This window comes from Poromitra crassiceps (genome assembly GCF_964638095.1).
Source record: "Poromitra crassiceps genome assembly, chromosome: 4".
NCBI lineage: Eukaryota > Metazoa > Chordata > Actinopteri > Beryciformes > Melamphaidae > Poromitra > Poromitra crassiceps.
In genome coordinates this window covers 38,025,484-38,045,977 of record NC_139626.1, presented here as the reverse complement: position 1 = coordinate 38,045,977, position 20,494 = coordinate 38,025,484, and the positions used below count along the sequence as shown (strand labels likewise).

The 20,494-nt window shown below is 45.6% G+C and overlaps 1 protein-coding gene across 1 annotated transcript; it reads right to left on the bottom strand.

Annotated features, from left to right (window-relative positions):
• Positions 1-1,760: 1,760 nt before the first annotated feature.
• Positions 1,761-19,688, bottom strand: keap1b (kelch-like ECH-associated protein 1b). The gene is made up of 7 exons (XM_083634897.1): positions 19,644-19,688; positions 14,935-16,332; positions 12,841-13,086; positions 8,335-9,011; positions 6,023-6,228; positions 5,556-5,732; positions 1,761-3,728 (listed from the first exon to the last, which is right to left on the bottom strand). The coding sequence occupies exons 2-7, from the start codon at positions 15,238-15,240 to the stop codon at positions 3,457-3,459; spliced, it is 1,884 nt and encodes a 627-aa protein (XP_083491023.1). The 5' UTR covers positions 15,241-16,332; positions 19,644-19,688; the 3' UTR covers positions 1,761-3,456.
• Between the last annotated feature and the right edge of the window lie 806 nt (positions 19,689-20,494).

Here is a 20,494-nt window from a genome sequence, read left to right as displayed (position 1 = left end):
CTGGAATTCTTGCTTGCCAGTTGCCAGAGACTTTTTGCTCAATACTCGTCCTTCATGTTCACCCAAAAAAAGAGAGCTAGCAATCCTATAGCTACTGACATTTGTAGGATTTATATTTATTTTCTTTTTTTTGGGGGGGGGGGGGCTTCTAATGTTGATTGAAAACAGTTCGTGTTTTTCTCCCATTTTCATCTCGCACTACAGATTATGCTTTCTTAGCCTAAGGCAACACAAACAGGAAGTTTTGCCTTTGGATAATGATGGTTTGCCAGCCGCTCCATCACATCCACCTGCCAGATTCAGCAAGGAAATGAGTAGCCGCAAAACGCGACTATTTCACTCGAGTACCTCTCCCATCATAGTCGCGCTCGCCCGACCCCTTTATCGAGGGAAAGTTGCACATTTAGCGATCTACAAGCTTCAAACATGCACCAATCACTAATATAAACTACGCACCTTGTTGCCACGGATGTTGTCGAGCAGGCCGCGCTGAGGCCGCGCTTTGTTAACTCGTATTTTAAGAAAGTTTGGGTTATTTGTGTGTCCGGAAACATTATTTTCCCTTCTCCAACGACTCTTCTTCTTTTTTGCTGCTCACCGGTTCAACTGCTCAACTGCGCCACCGCACCAGAAACCTGTGACTGACAGAACGACACAGGGCAAACCCCATACTTGACACATGATGTAATACCCCATGATGCGGTGGCGCAGTTGAGCAGTTGAACCGGTGAGCAGCAAAAAAGAAGAAGAGTCGTTGGAGAAGGGAAAATAATGTTTCCGGACACACAAATAACCCAAACTTTCTTAAAATACGAGTTAACAAAGCGCGGCCTCAGCGCGGCCTGCTCGACAACATCCGTGGCAACAAGGTGCGTAGTTTATATTAGTGATTGGTGCATGTTTGAAGCTTGTAGATCGCTAAATGTGCAACTTTCCCTCGATAAAGGGGTCGGGCGAGCGCGACTATGATGGGAGAGGTACTCGAGTGAAATAGTCGCGTTTTGCGGCTAGGAAATGAGATGTGTCAACTATCATGGGTGGCCCATTATATTAATAAGACGTTTTTAAGACTTGCTTGGTCTGGTTGGAGATATGTGTAAGACTATGGCAAAAGCATCCAAATAAAGTTAGTCTGGTAGCATCTCAAATGGTAATATTGTAGGCTATTTGTTATATTTGTATTATTAGAATTGACACAAAGGCTGTGTTCAATTTAAAGAGGGATTTGACACCATCTAGTGGCCAATGTCGCCCCGAAAACGTGCACACTACTACGTTTCAGTAGATGCTTCATACTAAAATACATGAACCCTTTTAGCCAGATCCATTAATAACAAAGCAGATGTACTCCCGTTTCATATGAATAGGCGTTTTTGAGTGTGTGTGTGTGTGTGTGTGTGTGCTCATATACATGTGTGGAGGGCACAGCAGTATGGTGTCATCTCCATCTCTTGGCCCTTTAGGGGGCCCCCCTGGTCACATCATAAGAAGGATGTCAGCCATAATGCATGTGTGCATCTGGGTGTGTTTGCGGGTCCCCCGAGTGTAATGTAGTGAACCATAGAGTGAGAGAGGGTGTGTGAGAGAAGGAGGAGTGATTACAGAGGTAGTGTGTGTGGATATTATCTCCAGGTTCATGGGGTTAATACGATTACAGGTTTATCTAAAATTATTATTATTTAAGGCCGTCTACATTGAATGAAAATTCTGCTGACAAAGTGAAATCAAGACCACGGTGGTACAATAAACATATACTTTTACTTTACAATGTATTTTGTACAGGGTATCGTTTGCTGAAAAAAATTTACAAAGCAGAACTTAAATATTCTAACTTCCATTCCAACTACTGACGGACAGGAAAAGTCGTCCCTTTCAAACTGATTTTTTTGTTTTCTTTTTTTACAAACATTCGAAATTAGCATTCACAGGCATTCCTATTCAGTTACAATGCATGCTAGTTAGTCAGAAACACAACACCAGTCAAATTCAATACAAAGTCGATGTCAGTTTAGAGGAACAAGAAAACAAGAGGACCAGAACAAATAAATAAAAAACTGAGCTCTTAAATTCTGTACAAGACTTCTTAGAATATCAATGTACAAAACATCACTTAAAAAACCTTTGTAGCTTAAATTGCTGTTACAAATACATTTCTTTAAGCAATTTTGTTTCTTTCATTACAATATTTGAACACTAATGCACAAATATGGTCACTTGTGTTTTTGAGGTCTGGCGGACGTGGAAACCAAATGTCGACTGTAGGGGAGGTTCTGAGCGATTTCAGTGATTAGTGTAAAAAAAAAACATTCAGTGAGATGTCTTGAATCATAAGTTTCTAAATGCTACAGTATTCCCTTTCCTCTAAAACATAGTAAAAACCTGTCCCTCCGTTCTCTTGGCACTCCACATACAGCGATCCATCAGAACCCGCTCCGACTCACCAGAGGCAACGCTCACGCTCACCAGTATATCTGAATTAGACATTGTCTTGAAGTCGAAGCTTAATTTTTGTGGCTGTCTGGGTCAACTTCGCCATACGACTACACCACCCTGTGCCTCAATTTGTGCCTTTCCGACTCAAGCACCTCGAGAGAATAGACGGACAACAGTTAACGCCTAACGTTACTGGCGTGGTAATGGCACTTTGAACTCTACTGCCTTAAACTGACAAATGCGACTTTTTCTTCTTGTATTTTGCACTTTTTTTTTTTTTAAACAATGGATCTATCTGAAATGTGTCTCCCCGCATAGATTTAGCTGTTCTGCACAGGCTGGTCTTGAAGTAGAAAAAGAGCCCCAGGGCTACTCTTTGAGCAGCCCTAGGCCAAGAAACGGCCATTTTCAATCTACAGCCCTTCTCTCCCGTGGGTTACACCTGGGAGATGTTGGTCCGATCGGGGACTTCAAAATGCCAGAAGGTGGACTGATCAGGAGGTCTGTCGGATTTTGACCGATCACAACTCAAAGTACAGACCTTGGAAACTGAGCTGAAAGATTTTTGTGGTCACATTTTATTTGGAGAGTCCTGATACTCAACTTACCATCATATGGCAATGATGAGTTGCTAAAAAAAAAAAATCTACTGAAAAGTAGTTCATAGATATTCAATGTCTGGGTCAGGGTTAATCTGTGGGTTCGGGTTAGAAATGGGTTCAGTGTTCAGAGCTACATAGTCTGCAGAGATGCAACAAATAGGCAAGTGACTCTGTTGAACATTTACTTTTCGTCACCTGACCTAGAGTATCAACATTTGACTATCCAAATAAAGTGTTAGGGATTTGCTTTTTTTAAACTCCTCACTCAAATCAAGTACCAGCCGAAGAATCAAAGAGGCAGCTTTAGATGTTTCTGGACACCTCTGCTTCTTCTCAACTGGGAGGAGCCTTTTCTTAATGGAAGACAGAAGAGAGAGAGCTCAGAGCGGAGGGATGGGGGGTGGGGGGGGGTGTCCAGGTCTCAGGTGCCCTTGCCGAAGGGCTCGTTGTGGCGTGGTGGTGCGTTGTGGTGCGAGCCGAAGCTGGAGGTGGAGGAGTGGGAGGCGGGTGAGGCCGCGCCGCCGCTCTCCCTCTCCTTCTGACACGGAGACAGGTCTTTCTGGCAGGGCTCCATGGTGACGGCCACGCCCACACCGCTCCGCCCCGACGTCATGCGCGTCACCTCCGACCACGTGTCCGTCTCTGGCTCGTAACACTCCACGCTGTCCAGGAAAGTGTTGCCATCGTAACCTCCTGTCAACATACGACGAGATGTTTTTAGTCTATGTTGGTTTATTTTCTTATTAATGGTGAAGGCTGATTATAGAGCTGAAACGTGTCTGTTCCCTTTTCCAATGGCCTGGGTTCAATCTGGAAGTAAACTTCCCATTCGTTTTCTCTCTAGAAATTACATTACATTTTAAGGGACCAAAATTACATTTTAAGGGACCAAAAGTAATTGGACACAAACTAACTAATCATCCAATCGTCCAATGAGTTCTGAAGCATTTGGCTGAATATGAGCAGATCATATTGCCCGAAACACTTCAGAATTCATCCTGCTGCTGTTGTCAGCAGTCACATCATCAATAAATACAAGGGACGCCCAAAATGATGACGATTGTGTCCAATGTCCAAATATATGAAACGGTTTTAACTTGACAACATAAACATTCTAAATTGAACCCCAGCTCACTTCCTGTTGCAGCGTTTGCTAATACAATAGGGCAGGACTGTCAGGACTCCTAGGACAGGACTGACAATTCAGTGAAAAGCGTCTCTATATGGACCTAACTGTAGAGTTGTAATCTTTTGAACCAAACCAACCAGTTGACTCTTTGAACAATAGAAGCTTCCTCCTGACGCTGGTCAGCTTCCAGGTATGAATGTGTGTGTGAATGTGATGAGGTCACTCCTGAAAAACTTCTCTCTCTCTCTCTCTCTCTGAGTGGCTTCAATCAGCGATAACATTACTTCACTCTGTTCATCCTACCAACTGTCTCTCTTGGTGGGAACTCACTGAAGCTTGTGGGTAGTGTAGTATTTCACAGGGAACACAATTCCTTAACAGAGAAGTTGGAATCAGAATGGCTGACAGCTTCTGCAGGAGCATGTAAAGTTGTTTCACGGTAAATCTACCTGACACCTAGGCAATATTGTAGCTAATAATCAAATTCGCTATGGGAAAATGAATGTTAAATTTACTTCCAGAAACAGTCGGTTGCAGCTGTATTTGGAAGTGTTTGGCAAGTGTTTGTTCAATCATAGGGTGCTTCAATTCTGTAATGACCTCCAAATAAATAATGGAATATTATTACAGATAAATACTGGTTTGTAATTTAATTAATAAGAAAGGTGATGTTAACAGATAAATCCCACTATGTAACCAGATAGCAACCCCCATGTAATGGATCCACATAGGAGATTTTATTACACTACTTTTTCCTGCATAATGTGTGAATACTGAATAGACAGGTGTTTATTAATACATTAAGCCCATTTCACTTTGTCATTCCTGGAAAAGTTCTTAGAAACATTGTATAAAATAGCCGTTTACTCTGAGGGAAACGACAACAGGTGCAGGTTTAATCATAGAAAGGGCTGTTAACTGTGTAAATACTGTATATAGACAGGTGTTAGATCAGCTGACAACAACTGGAGTGGGATGTCTTATCACCGTGTCAGTGTGTGAGCCTACAAGTGTATAATCCTCCGTTTCTTTATGTTTTGTCGGCCTAGTAGCTCCATGCATCAACCAAACAACTTGTAGCAAACAATGTCTTCTGAGGTTTGTTTTGCATAATACAGTGCCAGCTACTCACCCAGCACATATACAGTACCAGCTACTCACCCAGCACATATACATATACAGTGCCAGCTACTACTCACCCAGCCCATATACAGTGCCAGCTGCTACTCACCCAGCACATATACAGTGCCAGCTGCTACTCACCCAGCACTTATACAGTGCCAGCTACTACTCACCCAGCACATATACAGTGCCAGCTACTACTCACCCAGCACATATACAGTGCCAGCTACTACTCACCCAGCACATATACAGTGCCAGCTGCTACTCACCCAGCACATAGATGCGTCCGTGGTGTGTGGTGACTCCCAGGGCGCTGCGTCGGTGCCTCATGGAGGCAGCAAAGCTCCAGGTATCTGTCTCCACGTCGTAGCGTTCCACCGTGTTCAGCTGGTTGGTGCCGTCGTAGCCGCCCATCACGTAGATGCGGTTCCCCAGTGCGCACACACCTGGAGGAGGATGGATGGGGTCAGAAGCAAGTATCTGAAGTAATTGATTCCAACCCCGATTTCACTGCTTACTGTACATTGCACCTTTGCATGTGACAAATGCATGCTTGAATTGGAGTTTCATACGGCAATTTATGGTCTAAATTTCATGACCTCCAAAGCCCCATTGTATTATTGTAAAGAAAGAAAGAAGAAGAAGAAGAAAAGTGTGGCTGTCTATATGAAAAATAAGGCTGTATCTCTTCTCTTCATTCCTGTAAAGTTGACTTGACTCTTCTGGAGAAGCTCACCTGCTCCAGAGCGGACGGTGTTCATGGCGGCCATGGTCCTCCACTCGTCTCTCTCGGGGTTGTAGCACTCGGAGGAGCTGAGCCGGTGGATGCCGTCGAACCCGCCCACGGCGTACAGCAGCCGGTTGATGACGGCCACCCCCACGCCGATCCGCCGCGTCAGCATGGGCGCTACCAAATGCCACTGGTCCCTCTCTGGATCATACCTGCGGAGGACAGACGGGCACCAAGCCATTAGAGCCCACAGTCCATTTTTAGTCTGAAATATTCGGCTGACATTCTGACAGGGCTGCCCTTTCTACAGACAGCTTTGTTTGCCCGGTTAATATTTGTCATTTGTCATCGCCCCCTGCCTGCGTCACAGGAGGAGTACAACCATCGACTGATGTAAAAACACACTGCTTGTGTGACTTTTAGGCACTGGATTCTCAATAGAGGAATAGACTATAAATGTAATACACTGTGTCACAGACAATTTGACAGGTTAAGCATTTTGCTCTTTCCGCACACAATTTTGTTTGTGGTTAACGTTTGTCATTTGTCAGCGGTGCCTCTTTGTGCCTGTGGATCAGCACAAACACATTCAACACTTGTTGGTGGGACAAGTTGATGGGCTGGGCGTTTAAAGCTTCCTACAGCCCGTTTTATTGTCCACTAAAATCACTGTCTAGCCCAATAACTGTCGACAAGCAGCCGAGCAAACCAAATTGCACTTTTAAGATGATGAATTGCGAATAACCTGGGTGTTAAAAAGAAATCAGCATTTTTCTCCCCCAATGGAATTGTTTGTTATTACTCTTTACTCAAGTTTTTTTTCTTAGAAGATAAAAAGTTGCATATAACAGCTTCAATTCTTTGTGATTTGCGGAAGGAACAGTGTTAGCATGTGTTTTCTGGAGCCGGACGTGACCAATTACTCTAAATGTAAAAATATATTTAAGGAAGTGGAACTAAATGTTTCGCAACACAAATTAATTTCCAGGGGAGATCAGTAGAGGAAATGACCTGATCCCTGCACTCCGGGCACTTACTGCCCAAATACAATAAACAGACCAGAGCATAAGCTTTATTACTTAAGTCACATATCCCCATTGCTTGCTTGTTTATTATCCAATTGATCATCCAAGCCAGTGGTTCCCAAACTGATGTACTGTACATGTACCGCTAGGGGTACGTGGATGTACTACAGGGGGTATTTCAGAGAAAGGGGAAAATGGGGAAAAATTATGAACAATTCATGAAAAGAAATGAAAAGTTTTATAATGTTATATTCTTCAAAAAGGTGGGTTAAAATGTATTCATTGCATCATATGCTATAGTTTTCTCTTGCCGTTTTCTAAGCAAAATCTAGCTGGGTAAACGCCTACCCCTTACCCCTCACCCCTAGCCCTTGCCCCTCAAAACAGAGTGCCAAGGGCTAGGGTTGAAGCTAAACCCCTAAAATGGGACAGCACTCGATTACCGCTGCGTCATCAAACGTTGTCGCTAGCTGACTGCTACGTCAGCAGAAGCGACAACACAAACCTCCAAAATGCCGTCTGCAAACATCGTGATGTCCCTTTTAACTTGTGCACCCGGTTGCATTAGCAACACAAAACGTAATATATCGATGGTAAATGAAGGACTAACACATGCGGACCGTCACGCTATAAACGCAACACAGTCTCACAGAAAATTGTAAAATAGCAACGTTTTGGACCAACATTGCTATGTTACAATGTCGGCTCGAAAATTGTAAAATGGTAACGTTCTGAGATCTTAGGGTAATAATGCACGACGGCAGATGACAAATTAGCGATTCAAAAAAACTTTTAAGTGCACCCGGTTGCATTATATATAGCAATACAACACGGAATATAACACAAATGTGACAGTCGAAATGTTATTTGCTGGTATTTGCACTGAATTCTGGGAAAAATCCATCTACCCCTTGGTAGCAAGTAAGGTCCGGGAAAATCTTCGTTTTGAGGGCTATTCAGCCCTAGCCCTTGGCCCTCACCCTCGATCCACAGGAGGATTGGAATACCCCTTCCCCTCACATGAATGCGCAAAACTAAGGGGAAGGGCTAAGGGGAAGGGCTAAGGGGTAGAATTGGGATTGGGCTTTAGATTCAGAAATCAGAGAAGGGGGTACTGAATCCAAAAAAGTTTGAGAACCACTGATCCAAGCCAAACCACCAATACATATTAGAATTGATTTAAATATTCAGTTGATCCCAGTTTATTGGACTTCAAGAACAACCTAGGACAAACCAAATTCCACGTGCAACACACTGAAAGTTAACTTGTGTAACCACTGCCGATTCACTCACCTTTCCACACTGTTGTGATGAATACACCCGTGTGACCCGCCCACTGCGTAGACCATGCCGTCGATGACGCCGATGCCGATGCGGTTCCTTGGCACGCTCATCGGTGCGCAGGGCAGCCAGCAGTTGTTCATGGGATTGTAGCAGTCCAAGGTGTTTGAGTCCATGTTGCCGTCAGGAGCGTTGTTCCTCCCCCCAACTGCGTAGAAAAGTCCACTGATCACGACGGCGGCCAGGCCACTCCGGGGCACCTGCAGGTCGGCTAGCCTCAGCCAGGCTCCGGTGCAGGGGTTATACGCCTCCAGGTAGCTGAGCGACTGACGGAAATAACCCCCCGCCGTGTAGATGAGCTGCGGCACCTTGGGGGTTCGGCAGGAGTTGAGCTTGGTGGGCTTGTGGAGGGTGAGGTCCTGGAAGATCTGGGCCAGGTAGTCTTTACACTGGGGGTCCCACTCCAGAGACTGGAGCTGAGCCTGCAGGAAGTTGGGGGTGAGGGAATGGCAGCGGACAGCCTGCAGTAAGGCCTGGACGTAGGGCCGGCGGTTCTCGCGGTCGTAGCGCACCCAGTCCACGCACGCCTGGAAGACCTCCGACTCGCAGCGCACGTTGAGCTCATCGCGGCTGATGAGGGTCACCAGCTGGCAGTGTGACAGGTTGAAAAACTCCTCCTGGGTCGCCACCTGGGAGGGGGAATGGAAACTTTTAGGAGAGTTTTGTAGAAGACATTTGTTGCGCTGCCTTTTCAATTATATAAAGAATCAAAGCAAATGTCTACAAGTCATTAAAACAACAAACATTTGGTAAATCTCTAGAAAGTCACAGAAGTAACCGTGGTTACATCTGATCAACAACATGCCCAGATCGTGTGCAAACCAACGGCGCTCCCTCTAGAGGCCATCTGACGAAGCGCATCATCTCACTAAGCGTTCATGACTGACCTGAATTCGGCTTGTGATGCCCTTGGCTGCACTGTGCAAAGAACAGCTACATCAGGAGGAGACTTTGTTTAGACAAACCCTTGCAAAAAAGAAGTCAGGCCTTGGTGTGATTCAGGTCAAATTTCAAGACTATTCTGAAGACAATACAGTAACAAGAGAAGGCTCATTTACACTGTGGGACCCAGACGGACTACCCAGACGAACTGGCGTCCTGCCATGAAAGTAGCTAAGAGTTCTACACAGCAAATCTAAATATTCTGTTATTTATGATCAATATGAAATTAATTTGCTTTTGCAGCATTCAGCTTAACTCTTTCAATAAAAGCGTATAATACTGGAAGAGCATAATTCATTCGTTCCAGGACATTTTACTCGTGAGAATGAATTTCATCATCATGAGTAAACCATGAAGACCTGACTGTGTCAGTGACGTTTCTATTTCTATACGTTTCTCCTACAGATCCATGGCGAGAAGAACTGATGTGATTCACTCGTCACCTCACTCGTACTTTGACCCCCCAACCTTATCTTTACTGTGCCACATGCCTGAGACTTCCAATTCATTTGCATGCGTCGAGCACAAGTAAACCCCTAAGATGCTAACCCACATACTACCAATAGCATGACTCATAGCCAACATTATCCATTTAATGTCATTTTTTATTGCATCAAGTACGGTTGTGGCAACCTAATTTCGTTGTACCTGGCTTCAATTCAAATTCAAATACTTGATTAGCGCCACACACAGGCACAGGGCAGATGTTTGCAGGTCTGAGGCAGAAGAGTCGGCCTACAGAAACCACAATGGAACAAGTGAAACTGTATTTTCTTACACCGCAACACCCTCTAGACAAGTGCCTTGGCACAAGAATGACTGAAAACTGGCAAGTTCTGCTTTTGTCGGTTATGAGCTGGCACAGCACAGACGAACGTATCTATAGAATGTGCAGCTGCCTTAACAGCGAAGATAAGATGGGTTCATCCCGATCGGTTTGAGATTAGATAACCTGTACTCAATCCGCTAACGCTAAGCTTTTGAAATAAGCATGGCATTGTTCTGAAAGTACAGTCGGTGAAACCAATGTGTAGTTTCAGACTAGACAAAACCAGGGCTGACTCAACTCCTGTATATGGCAGTAGGGGAAGTCAATGAACGGCATGAACAAAACCATCCATTCATCCATGAACAATTATGTGGCTAGAATAAGTACAGGGTTCCCACCTTTTTCAACATAACATTCGAGGACTTCCAAGCCCAATTCACCAAATTCAAGTACCCAACACGGCATCGTTTGAGACATGGATCAAGGTGAATTACTGTTACAACACTGAGAATTGTTATAATGAAAACTAGTAGAAGTAGAAGTAGTAGAAGCTCACCATCTCGGTTAACACAGTCATCTGCTGCTGACCAGTGACCACCGCAGTGACCACACAGTCATGCTGAGTGCTGACCACCGCAGTGACCACTAGGGGTGTCAAAATGAATCGTATAATCGAATCGAATCGTTGACAGATTAATAGTTGAATCGTTTAGGTTTAAATTTCTGTTGACATTCAGATTTTAAAGCACTTTAAAGTAAAAAAGGGACTTGATATTTATCTGACTGCTTGTATTAATTGATGAAAAAGTAGCCATGTGCAGTAATAGTACTGAAAATTGAGGATTTGATACTTGGAGCTGCAATACTGTTGGAGCTGTATCGAGGAGATGCATCGTGGAATCGAATCAAATCGTGAGGCCAGTGAAGATTCACAGGCCTAGTGACCACACCGTCATCTGCTGCTGAGTGCTGACCACTGCAGTGACCACACCGTCATCTGCTGCTGAGTGCCGAGCTGCACACTTGACTTTTTCTTCCTCTTTGCCAGTTTTGGCAGCAGCTTTTCCGCCTTGTACTGATCACGACACGCCACGCCGCCACCATGCAACCGCAAATGAGAGAAATCCCCCGACCGCAACGCCTGTTATGATTTCGTTTTCAGTCGTCGAGAGCCTGGAGGCAGGGTGGAAATTTCATCGTTTTAGGGGCAAGGCCATTTGGCCTTCGGTGTCGCATTATTTCTTTAGGGCACAAGGCCACATGCCAGGCCTATGTGGCTTTGCCAAGAGCGATTTTTCTGAAATATGTGTTCAAATGAGCCAATGACACATCCTTTGCATAGGGCAGGCTACATTAACCTGAGACCACTGATGCTTTTAAGCACCTGACAGTAGCAGGCTGGTAGCAGGGCACTGCCAAGGTGGCCTTAGGGATCTCAGGGCATCATGGCCGGAGGGAGGGGCAATGGTGGCCATGGCCTCATAGACCAGACCAGCACATCCGGGTAATTTGCAAAACTTGAAGGCCGCGCCCCTTTTTAGGGGATAACACAAGCCACTCGCGTTGACTTCAATGTAAAATAGCAGTACCCAAAACATCTATAGAAAAAGAACAGAATTAATTTCCTTTATAAATGACCCAAAGACACCATGACATGACAATATATTTCAACTCGGCCGGCAACTCGGCAAGATACATCGACACGAGGTACTTGCCTTATATGAACGCTGTATCCAGTTTCCACCAGGTTACATGCATCGTCCACATTGACGGTGTCACGCCTACCCTATCGCAGACCAGTTTTTTTTTTTTTTGTTAGTGAAACTATAACAACACAGCAACTCTTCGGCATATCTCTATCAAATTAAACCGTTTTAAATAGTTTGTTTGAAGTGGTTTCGGCTTCTTGTATCGTCGTTTACTATGGTGGGTTTCCCCTAAAAAGGGGCGCGGCCTTGGAGCTGGACGCTTGAAGACACGACGCAGTTCTGGTCTATAGCAATTCCCAACCTGCCTGGAGGCGGAGCAAATTTTGACAGAGGCGTCCGCATCGTAATTATCTATGCAGGAAAAACCCTAAATTCAAGCATTTTCAACAACTTTTAATGCCTTGATTTTTATTTTATTTTCAAATTCACAAATTTTCAAGGACCCATTGGAACCCTGTAAGCACCTCTCTGCACAACACAACAGACCCCTGGCTAAGCTTCATGTAGTTCTCTTGCCCTCTAAATACCACCTTAATTAACATTGCAACTACCGTAATTTCCGCACTATAAGCCGCACCGGAGTATAAGCCGCAGCAGCAAAATTGCCTGTTTGTTACATATATAAGCCGCACCGGACTATAAGCCGCAGGTGTTTTGATGTTTTTTTTTTATTGTGTTTTAATGTTTAATTACCATATGTAAGGGTTCATGCACAGAGGGGATTGTCGGGAAAGAGATGGCTGTTTGAGGAAGCTCCCATTTATTAACATTTCAACAAAACAACATAACACAACACCACCTGTGTTTTTTTTTACAGTGCACACAGTGTCCGCGGTGTGGTGAAAAGAGGGCAAGAGAGGAAATTAAAACAGAAGTGGATTTATAGTTAGAAAGAGTGCTAAAAAAGAGAGAATTCCGTTTTTGTTTTTGTTTTGTTTTCGAAAAAATCCATAGATAAGCCGCACCGTTATATAAGCCGCAGGGCCAAAAAACGGGTAAAAAGCCGCGGCTTATAGTCCGAAATTTACGGTACTTTACCTGGCTGAAGTTCAAGTAGATGTACTCGCGGGCCTTCTGGTGCAGCTCCGTGCAGCCGATCTGCTCGGCGAAGTTGGCGATGCCGATGGCGTTGCTGGGGTCGAGCTGGCCGACCAGGAAGTCACAGCAGGCCTTGACCACGCTGTCGATCTGGTACATGACCGCGCCGTTCATCACGTGGATCACACATTTCTCCCCCACAGAGATGCTGGCTGTGTAGGCGAACTCTATCAGTCTGCCCATAACCTGACCGGGGGAGAGAGGGGCAGGAGAGAGAGGGGCAGGAGAGGGTAGGATGGAGAGGGGAGGGGGGTAGCGGATGGATAGAGATGGGGGAGAGGGAAAAGAGGGTGGAATAGAGGGACAGGGTCAAGGCAAGAGAAAGTTAACTGTCTGCTCAGATATATTTCCACATAAGGTGGTTCACAAATGAGGAACAGAGCTGCCAAAGCTCGGGCACCGACCTGAGGTGTCAAGAGTCTGCACGACAGCATCAGTTGCTGCTATATCCAGGGTTGCCACTCTTTTGTAATGATCGATTTCAAGCACTTTCCAAGGACAAATTATTTCAAAATTACCGGACAAAAATTCACAGAGATGTTCACATATACCAGTCTCGTCCTCTAATGCAAATGTGTTTCCAGTCATGCTTACACGTCGAAATGAATCATTAACATTTAACATAAACTCAAAGCAATCGTGCTGACAAACTGACTCTTCTCAACCAAGTTTTTTTATCATGCTTGATGAAGCCATTTCCAAGTGTTTACTCTATTTCAGGGGTTCCCAAACTTTTTCACGATGACCAGTTGGCGACCCACCCCCCCCCCACGGGTCCGCGACCCAAATTGGGTCCCGACCCATAGTTTGGGAAACACTGCTCTAGGTAATTAGCCATAACGTAAAACTGGCCATCGCCAATTTCATTACCAGGAGTAATTAATAATTAATTGGATTTATAGAGCGCTTTTCAAGGCACCCAAGGCACCCACTTGGGTGATGCACGGCAGGCAGTTTGCGCCAGAGCGCTCACCACACATCAGCTATCACGGTGGAGAGTTGAGGATTGAATGTGCCAATTAACTAACGAGGGGTGATTAGGTGGCCATGATTGAAGGAAGGCCTGTGTGCGAATTTAGCCAGAGCACCGGGGTGACACCCCTACGCTTGAGAAGAATGCTGATGGGAACTTTAATGACCACAGAGAGCCTTGGACCTCGGTTTAACGTCTCATCCGACGGTGCTCACTCATAGGACAGAGTCCCTGTCTCTGCCCGGGGGCATTGGGGAGATTACTCATGAGACCAGAGGGAAGAGCGCCTCCTACAGGTCCTCAGCACCATGGTCTCCCATCCAAGGACTAACCAGAGTCGGGCAGCCCTGCTTAGCTTCCCCCAACAAGCCAAGTAGGAGCCCCACAGTGCCGTGAGTAGAATCTCATGTTGAAAAGAGCAGCTTGTATGAAATGCATCTTTACTGGTAATTGTAAATTAAGGTGCCACATGTACCATTTTAAACATCATAATATATAACTGTCAGATTAATTCAAAAGTGTGGCTCTTCAAATCTAGACTTTCCAAATATTAGCAGACCAAATGTGTCAAATTCTGATAGTGAAACGAGTCATTTTGCAGGGGTTGTGTAACGCTCAAAGCAATGTATCCACTGTTTTACAGCCAAAACAGTAGCGACCGAGTAGTAAGCTACGGTGGCATGCTGCATTCACGTGCTCCTCGGGTTGGTCGTATTTCCTGAGTTGGGAAGTTGTTCTTCAGACTTCGGTGTGTTCGTGAGCTTTTAAGTCGTAATGTGGGAAACAACATGGACGTGTTGTATTTTATTGCCATTTCCAGTTTTTGCGCGGTTGCACGGTTGGGAACTCATTTTTCCGATACCGGATCACTGCCAGAAGGGGGAGACAAAAGCCAGAGCTTGAAATTGCTATACTTTGCACCTTTAACACGACCATACCTCTGAACACCTGTACCATTCCCTGAGACCCTAAAACATGTTTAATGTAAGTGGGATGGACTCGCTGATAAAGGAAGGAGAAATGTCTATAAAGAAAAGAAACGGCGCCATCATCTGACTCACCCTGGGGTGGATTCCTTCGATGGGCACCACCTCCATGCCGCACTCCTTCAGGCCGTTGGTGAACATGGCCCTGAAGACCGGGGAGGAAGAGGCCAGCACCACCTTGTGGGCCACAAAGTCCACCGCCTCCAGGTCGTTGTAGCGCACGCGCAGCGTCACGTCGCACAGCTGCCGCTCCAGGCGCAGCTCGTTCATGATGGCGAAGGCGGCCGCCGTGTGGCTCTCGAGCGTGTAGCTGAAGACGCGGTGGCCGTTGCGCGTGGACGGCGTCACCACCGCTTTGCATTCTGTCATGGAATCTGTCATCTCCTTCCCGTTCTCCTCCTCCTCGTCCACCTACTCAGGAACAGCGCTCGGGGCTATGGGGCATCCTTGCTCCACTGGAGGGCATGTGGGCAAAATGAGAGGGAGGAGCCGGGAGCTGAGGAACTTCCAGAGGGATTCCCAGAAGAGAATACTCTCCTGGGTTTGTGTGGCCAAGTGCAAGTTTACGTAGAGACGAGGATTCCCTTGCTCTGTTTAGTCCTCGAGTCCAGCCATCATGATCATTAAGGCACTACTAGAGATGTCTATGCCAACTGCCAGTCATGGCTGTTTGTATTGTAACGTGGCTCCAATACGATTTACTTCATCAATAATATGTTTGCTTCTGGATTCCTCTGGCTCTGTCCGAGAGTTACCTTTGTTGTTACTAGAATTTAGAGAAGCGGGGAAGGCAAAGACGGGGGCAGGTTTTATGGCAGTCAGGGTACAAGAAAGAGACTGAAAGAAACTCTGTGCCGGTGTTGTTTTTACTTCAGTTGTTTGTGTTGGCAACACAGGCGCTTTTTTCGCTCTCTCTGAGGAAGGGAATGTCGACACTGTGGCCACCGCATTCACCGGTCAGTCTAAACAAACAGGCCTCTATTGCAACATCTGTCCTTTGTGTCACCGCTGATCACCTTTTTCCAGGTTCACGTGTCATGTCAGAAATCTCTCGATGGCCCTTTTCAACGCAGCGACTTAGATCTGGAGGCCAACATCGAAGCCTGGGGGGGAAAGGTAAGGTCAGTCTTGCATTTTGATTGCGTGCGCTCCGGGGAGGGAGAGAAAAGATCACGTCTGATTTACTACTACATTTTAACGCAGGTCATAATTAAAGCTGGCCTTCAGAGGGCTCCACTTCTGCTGAGGGCTGCAGAGTCAGATGGCTCGTCCACTCTGTGGGGGGGGTGGGGGGTGGGGGTGGGTGGAGAGAAGAAGGTGGAGTGCCAAAAGTGTCCTAAGCGTAACTCGGAGCTCTCGGGGATGAGTGGGTGTTCAGTGACTTCCTCTGGAGAGGCCTTCCTCGAGGTCGGCCCGCCAAGGAATCTGTTTGCACCACTGTGTTTACTGGGAAGCTGTTGGCTCAGCTGACAACTGGAGAGAGAGGGAGAGAGAGAGAGAGAGAGAGAGGGGGGGGGGGGGGGGGGGAGACAGTGAACTTGTGTTGACATACAGTGGTCAAGACATTCTTTCAAATGACTTCTATAATCTATGGGCTGCTCCTGCACGCGGCCAAATCAACTCTTCTTTATGCACGGTTGTTATACTACTGCGGCCCCCGTTGATCTATATCTGTGACATGCGTTCATTCATTCTCATGCGTCTGCTGACAAAATGCGATCTTTTATCGTGCACGTCTCAAATGACAACGTATGTAGGAAACAACATTATGTAGGAAACAACATTATGTAGGTGACTCGGCTACGTAGTATATAAGCCCTGAGGTAACGTCTTGTGCAAAACTTTATCTAAGCAAAGAGAGGCAGTGTTCTAGAACATGGATGTTCACACCCATGGCCTATTCTTCCTGGTACAGTGCAGCGGGGTCAAGGTTTCCTCCGAGTCATGGTGAACGTGCTCTTGGTCATCGTGACTCACATTCAGCAACAGTACTTCTTTTTTTGTAAACTATAAGATAAGATAAGAAAACTTATGAAGAGAAGTTTAACAGACTTGTTAAATCCAGGCCGAAAACCTCTGGACCGATTCGACGAGCTTTGTACTATCCGTGCAAAAAGGGGGGGGGGGGAGGTTGGAGACATGGGAATGCAGGGAGGGAGAGAGCAGAGGAGCGACACGCATCATGACAGAAGACGGAGTGACTTAAATTAGGCCTGAATTTAGCCGGCCAGCGTGACTTGAGTGTTTCTGCCCGGTCCTGACCTGTGACCTGTCATGTGACCAATCCAGCTGGGGGGTGAAACGGAGGGAATGCTCCGTTTCACGGAATGCGCTTATTAGAGGGCTAACGAAACCAACCATGCTCTCTGATTGACATCCACTCACCAATAGTAACACATGGTGTTTACACACACACACACACACACACACACACACACACACACACACACACACACACACACACACACACACACACACACACACACACACACACACACACACACACACACACACACACACACACACACACACACACACCATAGTTAAAGACAGCCTCCACAACTTAGTCTAATATTCCTCCTTTTGCTTGGCATCACTGGCTACTTGCATTTAGAATATTTCAAGAAATCCACTGAGGTAGACGATAAAACGAGATGAGAATCTGCAGACAGAATTCCTTGGAACGTTTTTTTCCCCTTCCTAATGGGGAATACCGGTATGTGGACTTAAGCTCTGGGAAAAGAGCACTCGCATACCACGAAAACAACTTATTGGACTGCCCACCAAAAAAAAAAGCCATGCCAGCCAAGCCAAGCCATGCCATTTAATGTTTTTTTGTACATGTCCCTGACAAATAAACTAATAAACATAAACATTGGTTTTCCTGTACCCCCAGACTACCGCTTTCCAGAGTATGACTCGACCTTAACGAGGACAAGCGGAGAACAGTCCCTCGTCTGTCTCATCGCCTCTGATGTGGAAGAGTCAGAGTTACTCAGCAACAAAGCAGCTGTGGATGCTCAGAGTTATATAACAACTGGCACCTTAAGTTGTGCACACACACACACACACACACACACACACACACACACACACACACACACACACGCGGCCTAATCATTACCTGGAGTGGCGATAAGAGAGCGCAGTGCATTGGCCAGGTTATATGGCCTTGCCGGTTCCCACTCTCCACTAGCAGTACTAAAGTAGGTCATTGTGTCCTAGTCTTTAATCAGTTGAGGTAAAGTGAAACTAAATATTCATGATGATGTCTGTCTGTCTGTCTGGACCTTTCTTGCGGAGAGTAAACGCTTTACACACACAGAGACCCTGATAGCACTTGTCATATCTAGCCAGGGTTTTTAAGCCCTACTGTAATTCCAACTACACTGTGATGATTCCTCTTTAGTGCCGCGCGTCTTCTTCTCCGTCAGGTTTCGGAGTCAAATAGTTTTCACGCGGACGTGATGTTGCTCAACTCTCGCCCTCGGAGATGCAGACGGCAACTGCTCCCTGACAGACAGACCTGACAGAGTGTGTAGAGTCTCTGGCTCAAAAGTCTGCCCTGCCACATTTCTCTGTGAGAACGTTAGTTCCCGATAGTGTTTTAGGCGTGACATGAAGGTGCTATACTTTGCTTTCAGTTTCAGATGAGCAGTCTAGCCCCCAGAGGTTCCCATCATGCCAAGTTTCACACCACAAACTGACATTGACATCTGATAGCATGTGTCGCAAGGGACCCTGACTGATCTTGGATATGGTTTGATACAGGATTAACGGTGTGCGTATAGCGCACAGGGTGGGAGCAACAGTGACCCAACCCATGTACAAAACAGACATCCTACTCTCTCACAGTGCTAAGTGACGTCTGGAAAAGTGTGATAATAGTTCTATTGAACTATTCCTTAATTGGACCAATTGGAAGGTCTGCATGGACCCACTTTTTTTGATAACCACTGTACCAAGCCTACAATCCTTTCGATGCAAGTCAGCACGAATTGCACAATAGCAAAGTTAACTCGACCCAGCCAAACTTTCATGCATTTCTTGCAGTTCTAATAAGAGGCGTTGTTGCATGCATTGGATATTAGCAGCAGACAGCAGCGCACTGGCTTTTTTGGAGACTGAAAAGCAGGCGAACGCGGCAGAGCTAGTCGAGCCAAACGCATAAATAACTATGAGCGTTAAACATGTTTCATAGACATTTTGGCAGCGAGCTTTCATCAGTGACTCATCCTGAACTCTTCGGCGAGCGAATTGTGGAACTGGATGTACCAAAACATGACCCAGAAGTGAAGCCAGTCTTTATATAAACCTATGATTAGATGGTCTAGGTTCTAACGTTTCACACAAAGGACCGTTTCCCCCTCGAATCAAATCACTATTTAACGTTGATCAATTCTGCGCTTGTTTTGCTGAAAATAATTGAGCGGTGGTGTGGCATGCACCGAAATAATGACAGTAGCGTTATAAGTGAACCAATTCCGATCAAAGTCTGTGATTTACGACGAAAGTGAGCTCAATTTATCCGCGTCCAGCACCGGAGACCCACGGCATAACAAGTTAAACGAATCGGAAATAGAGCTGACAGCAAAATAGGCTCCTAATAATAGACAGTAGCGTAATGGCTTGGAGGGAGACGATCCGCGCACAAAAATGCTACCAAAGCGAGATCTAACGTTAACTATATTCCTATACGCTACATTCCTTGCTTTTAAATGGATAAAATCTCCGTTCGTGCAAATCAATCTTGATACCTTAAACATGTAGAAAAAGAAACTCACGTAGTCTAGTTCAATTCCTCCATCGCGGTCTGCCGAGCTGTGCGCCACATATCATATGAAGGGGGGGAAAGCTGTAACTCACCATGACTAAGCATTGTACCGGCCTCCACTCGCTTTCACAATAAGACTCCACCTCCACAACACACGGCCTGCCCCCGTTGACACGTAACGGCAGCGGAATAGGGGAGCTTTTATTGCGAAGGAAGCCCCCGAATAAAGGAAAAAGAAAGGCCAATTCTTGGCAAGGTGCCCGAAAACTGTAGCTTTAACGTCAATCAAAATTAATCTGTTAAAAACAAATAAGATCATTCTGGCCAACATCGCAAATGTGTGAAATGGGCACACCAGGGCTACTTTACAGCAAGTTATGAAGCATGCTGCAGTACGTAGAAAGAACAAAATCTTAGTAGGTTGGCATGGAAAATAAATAAAGCAAAATAAGTGACATCATTTAAACAGCAGCAGAGTGGGTCCGTGTACCTTGCGAGTCAACTACACATTTTAAAATCCCAACAATAAATGACTTACTAAATATAAAAACGATTGTTTCCATAGTGTATTTATTGCAAACAATGATTATTCGCAATTGACATGAAAATAAATAATATAATATATTATTCTCATTATTCTCATTATTCCAATGCATCTCTTGTGTGCAGCTCACCTTGCTTGCTGGGGTGTCCTCCTGGATAATTTTTTTTTTTACATTTTTTGTCTGGAGGAATCGCTGCTACATTCGGCTAAATAGCAGCTTTGTAGTGTCTACTTGCTCTCCAGTGCTTGCTCTAGGCAGGTGCTGACACACCAATAAGTTTTTCCCCTCCTAGAAAATACGTAATTCAGGTCAATAC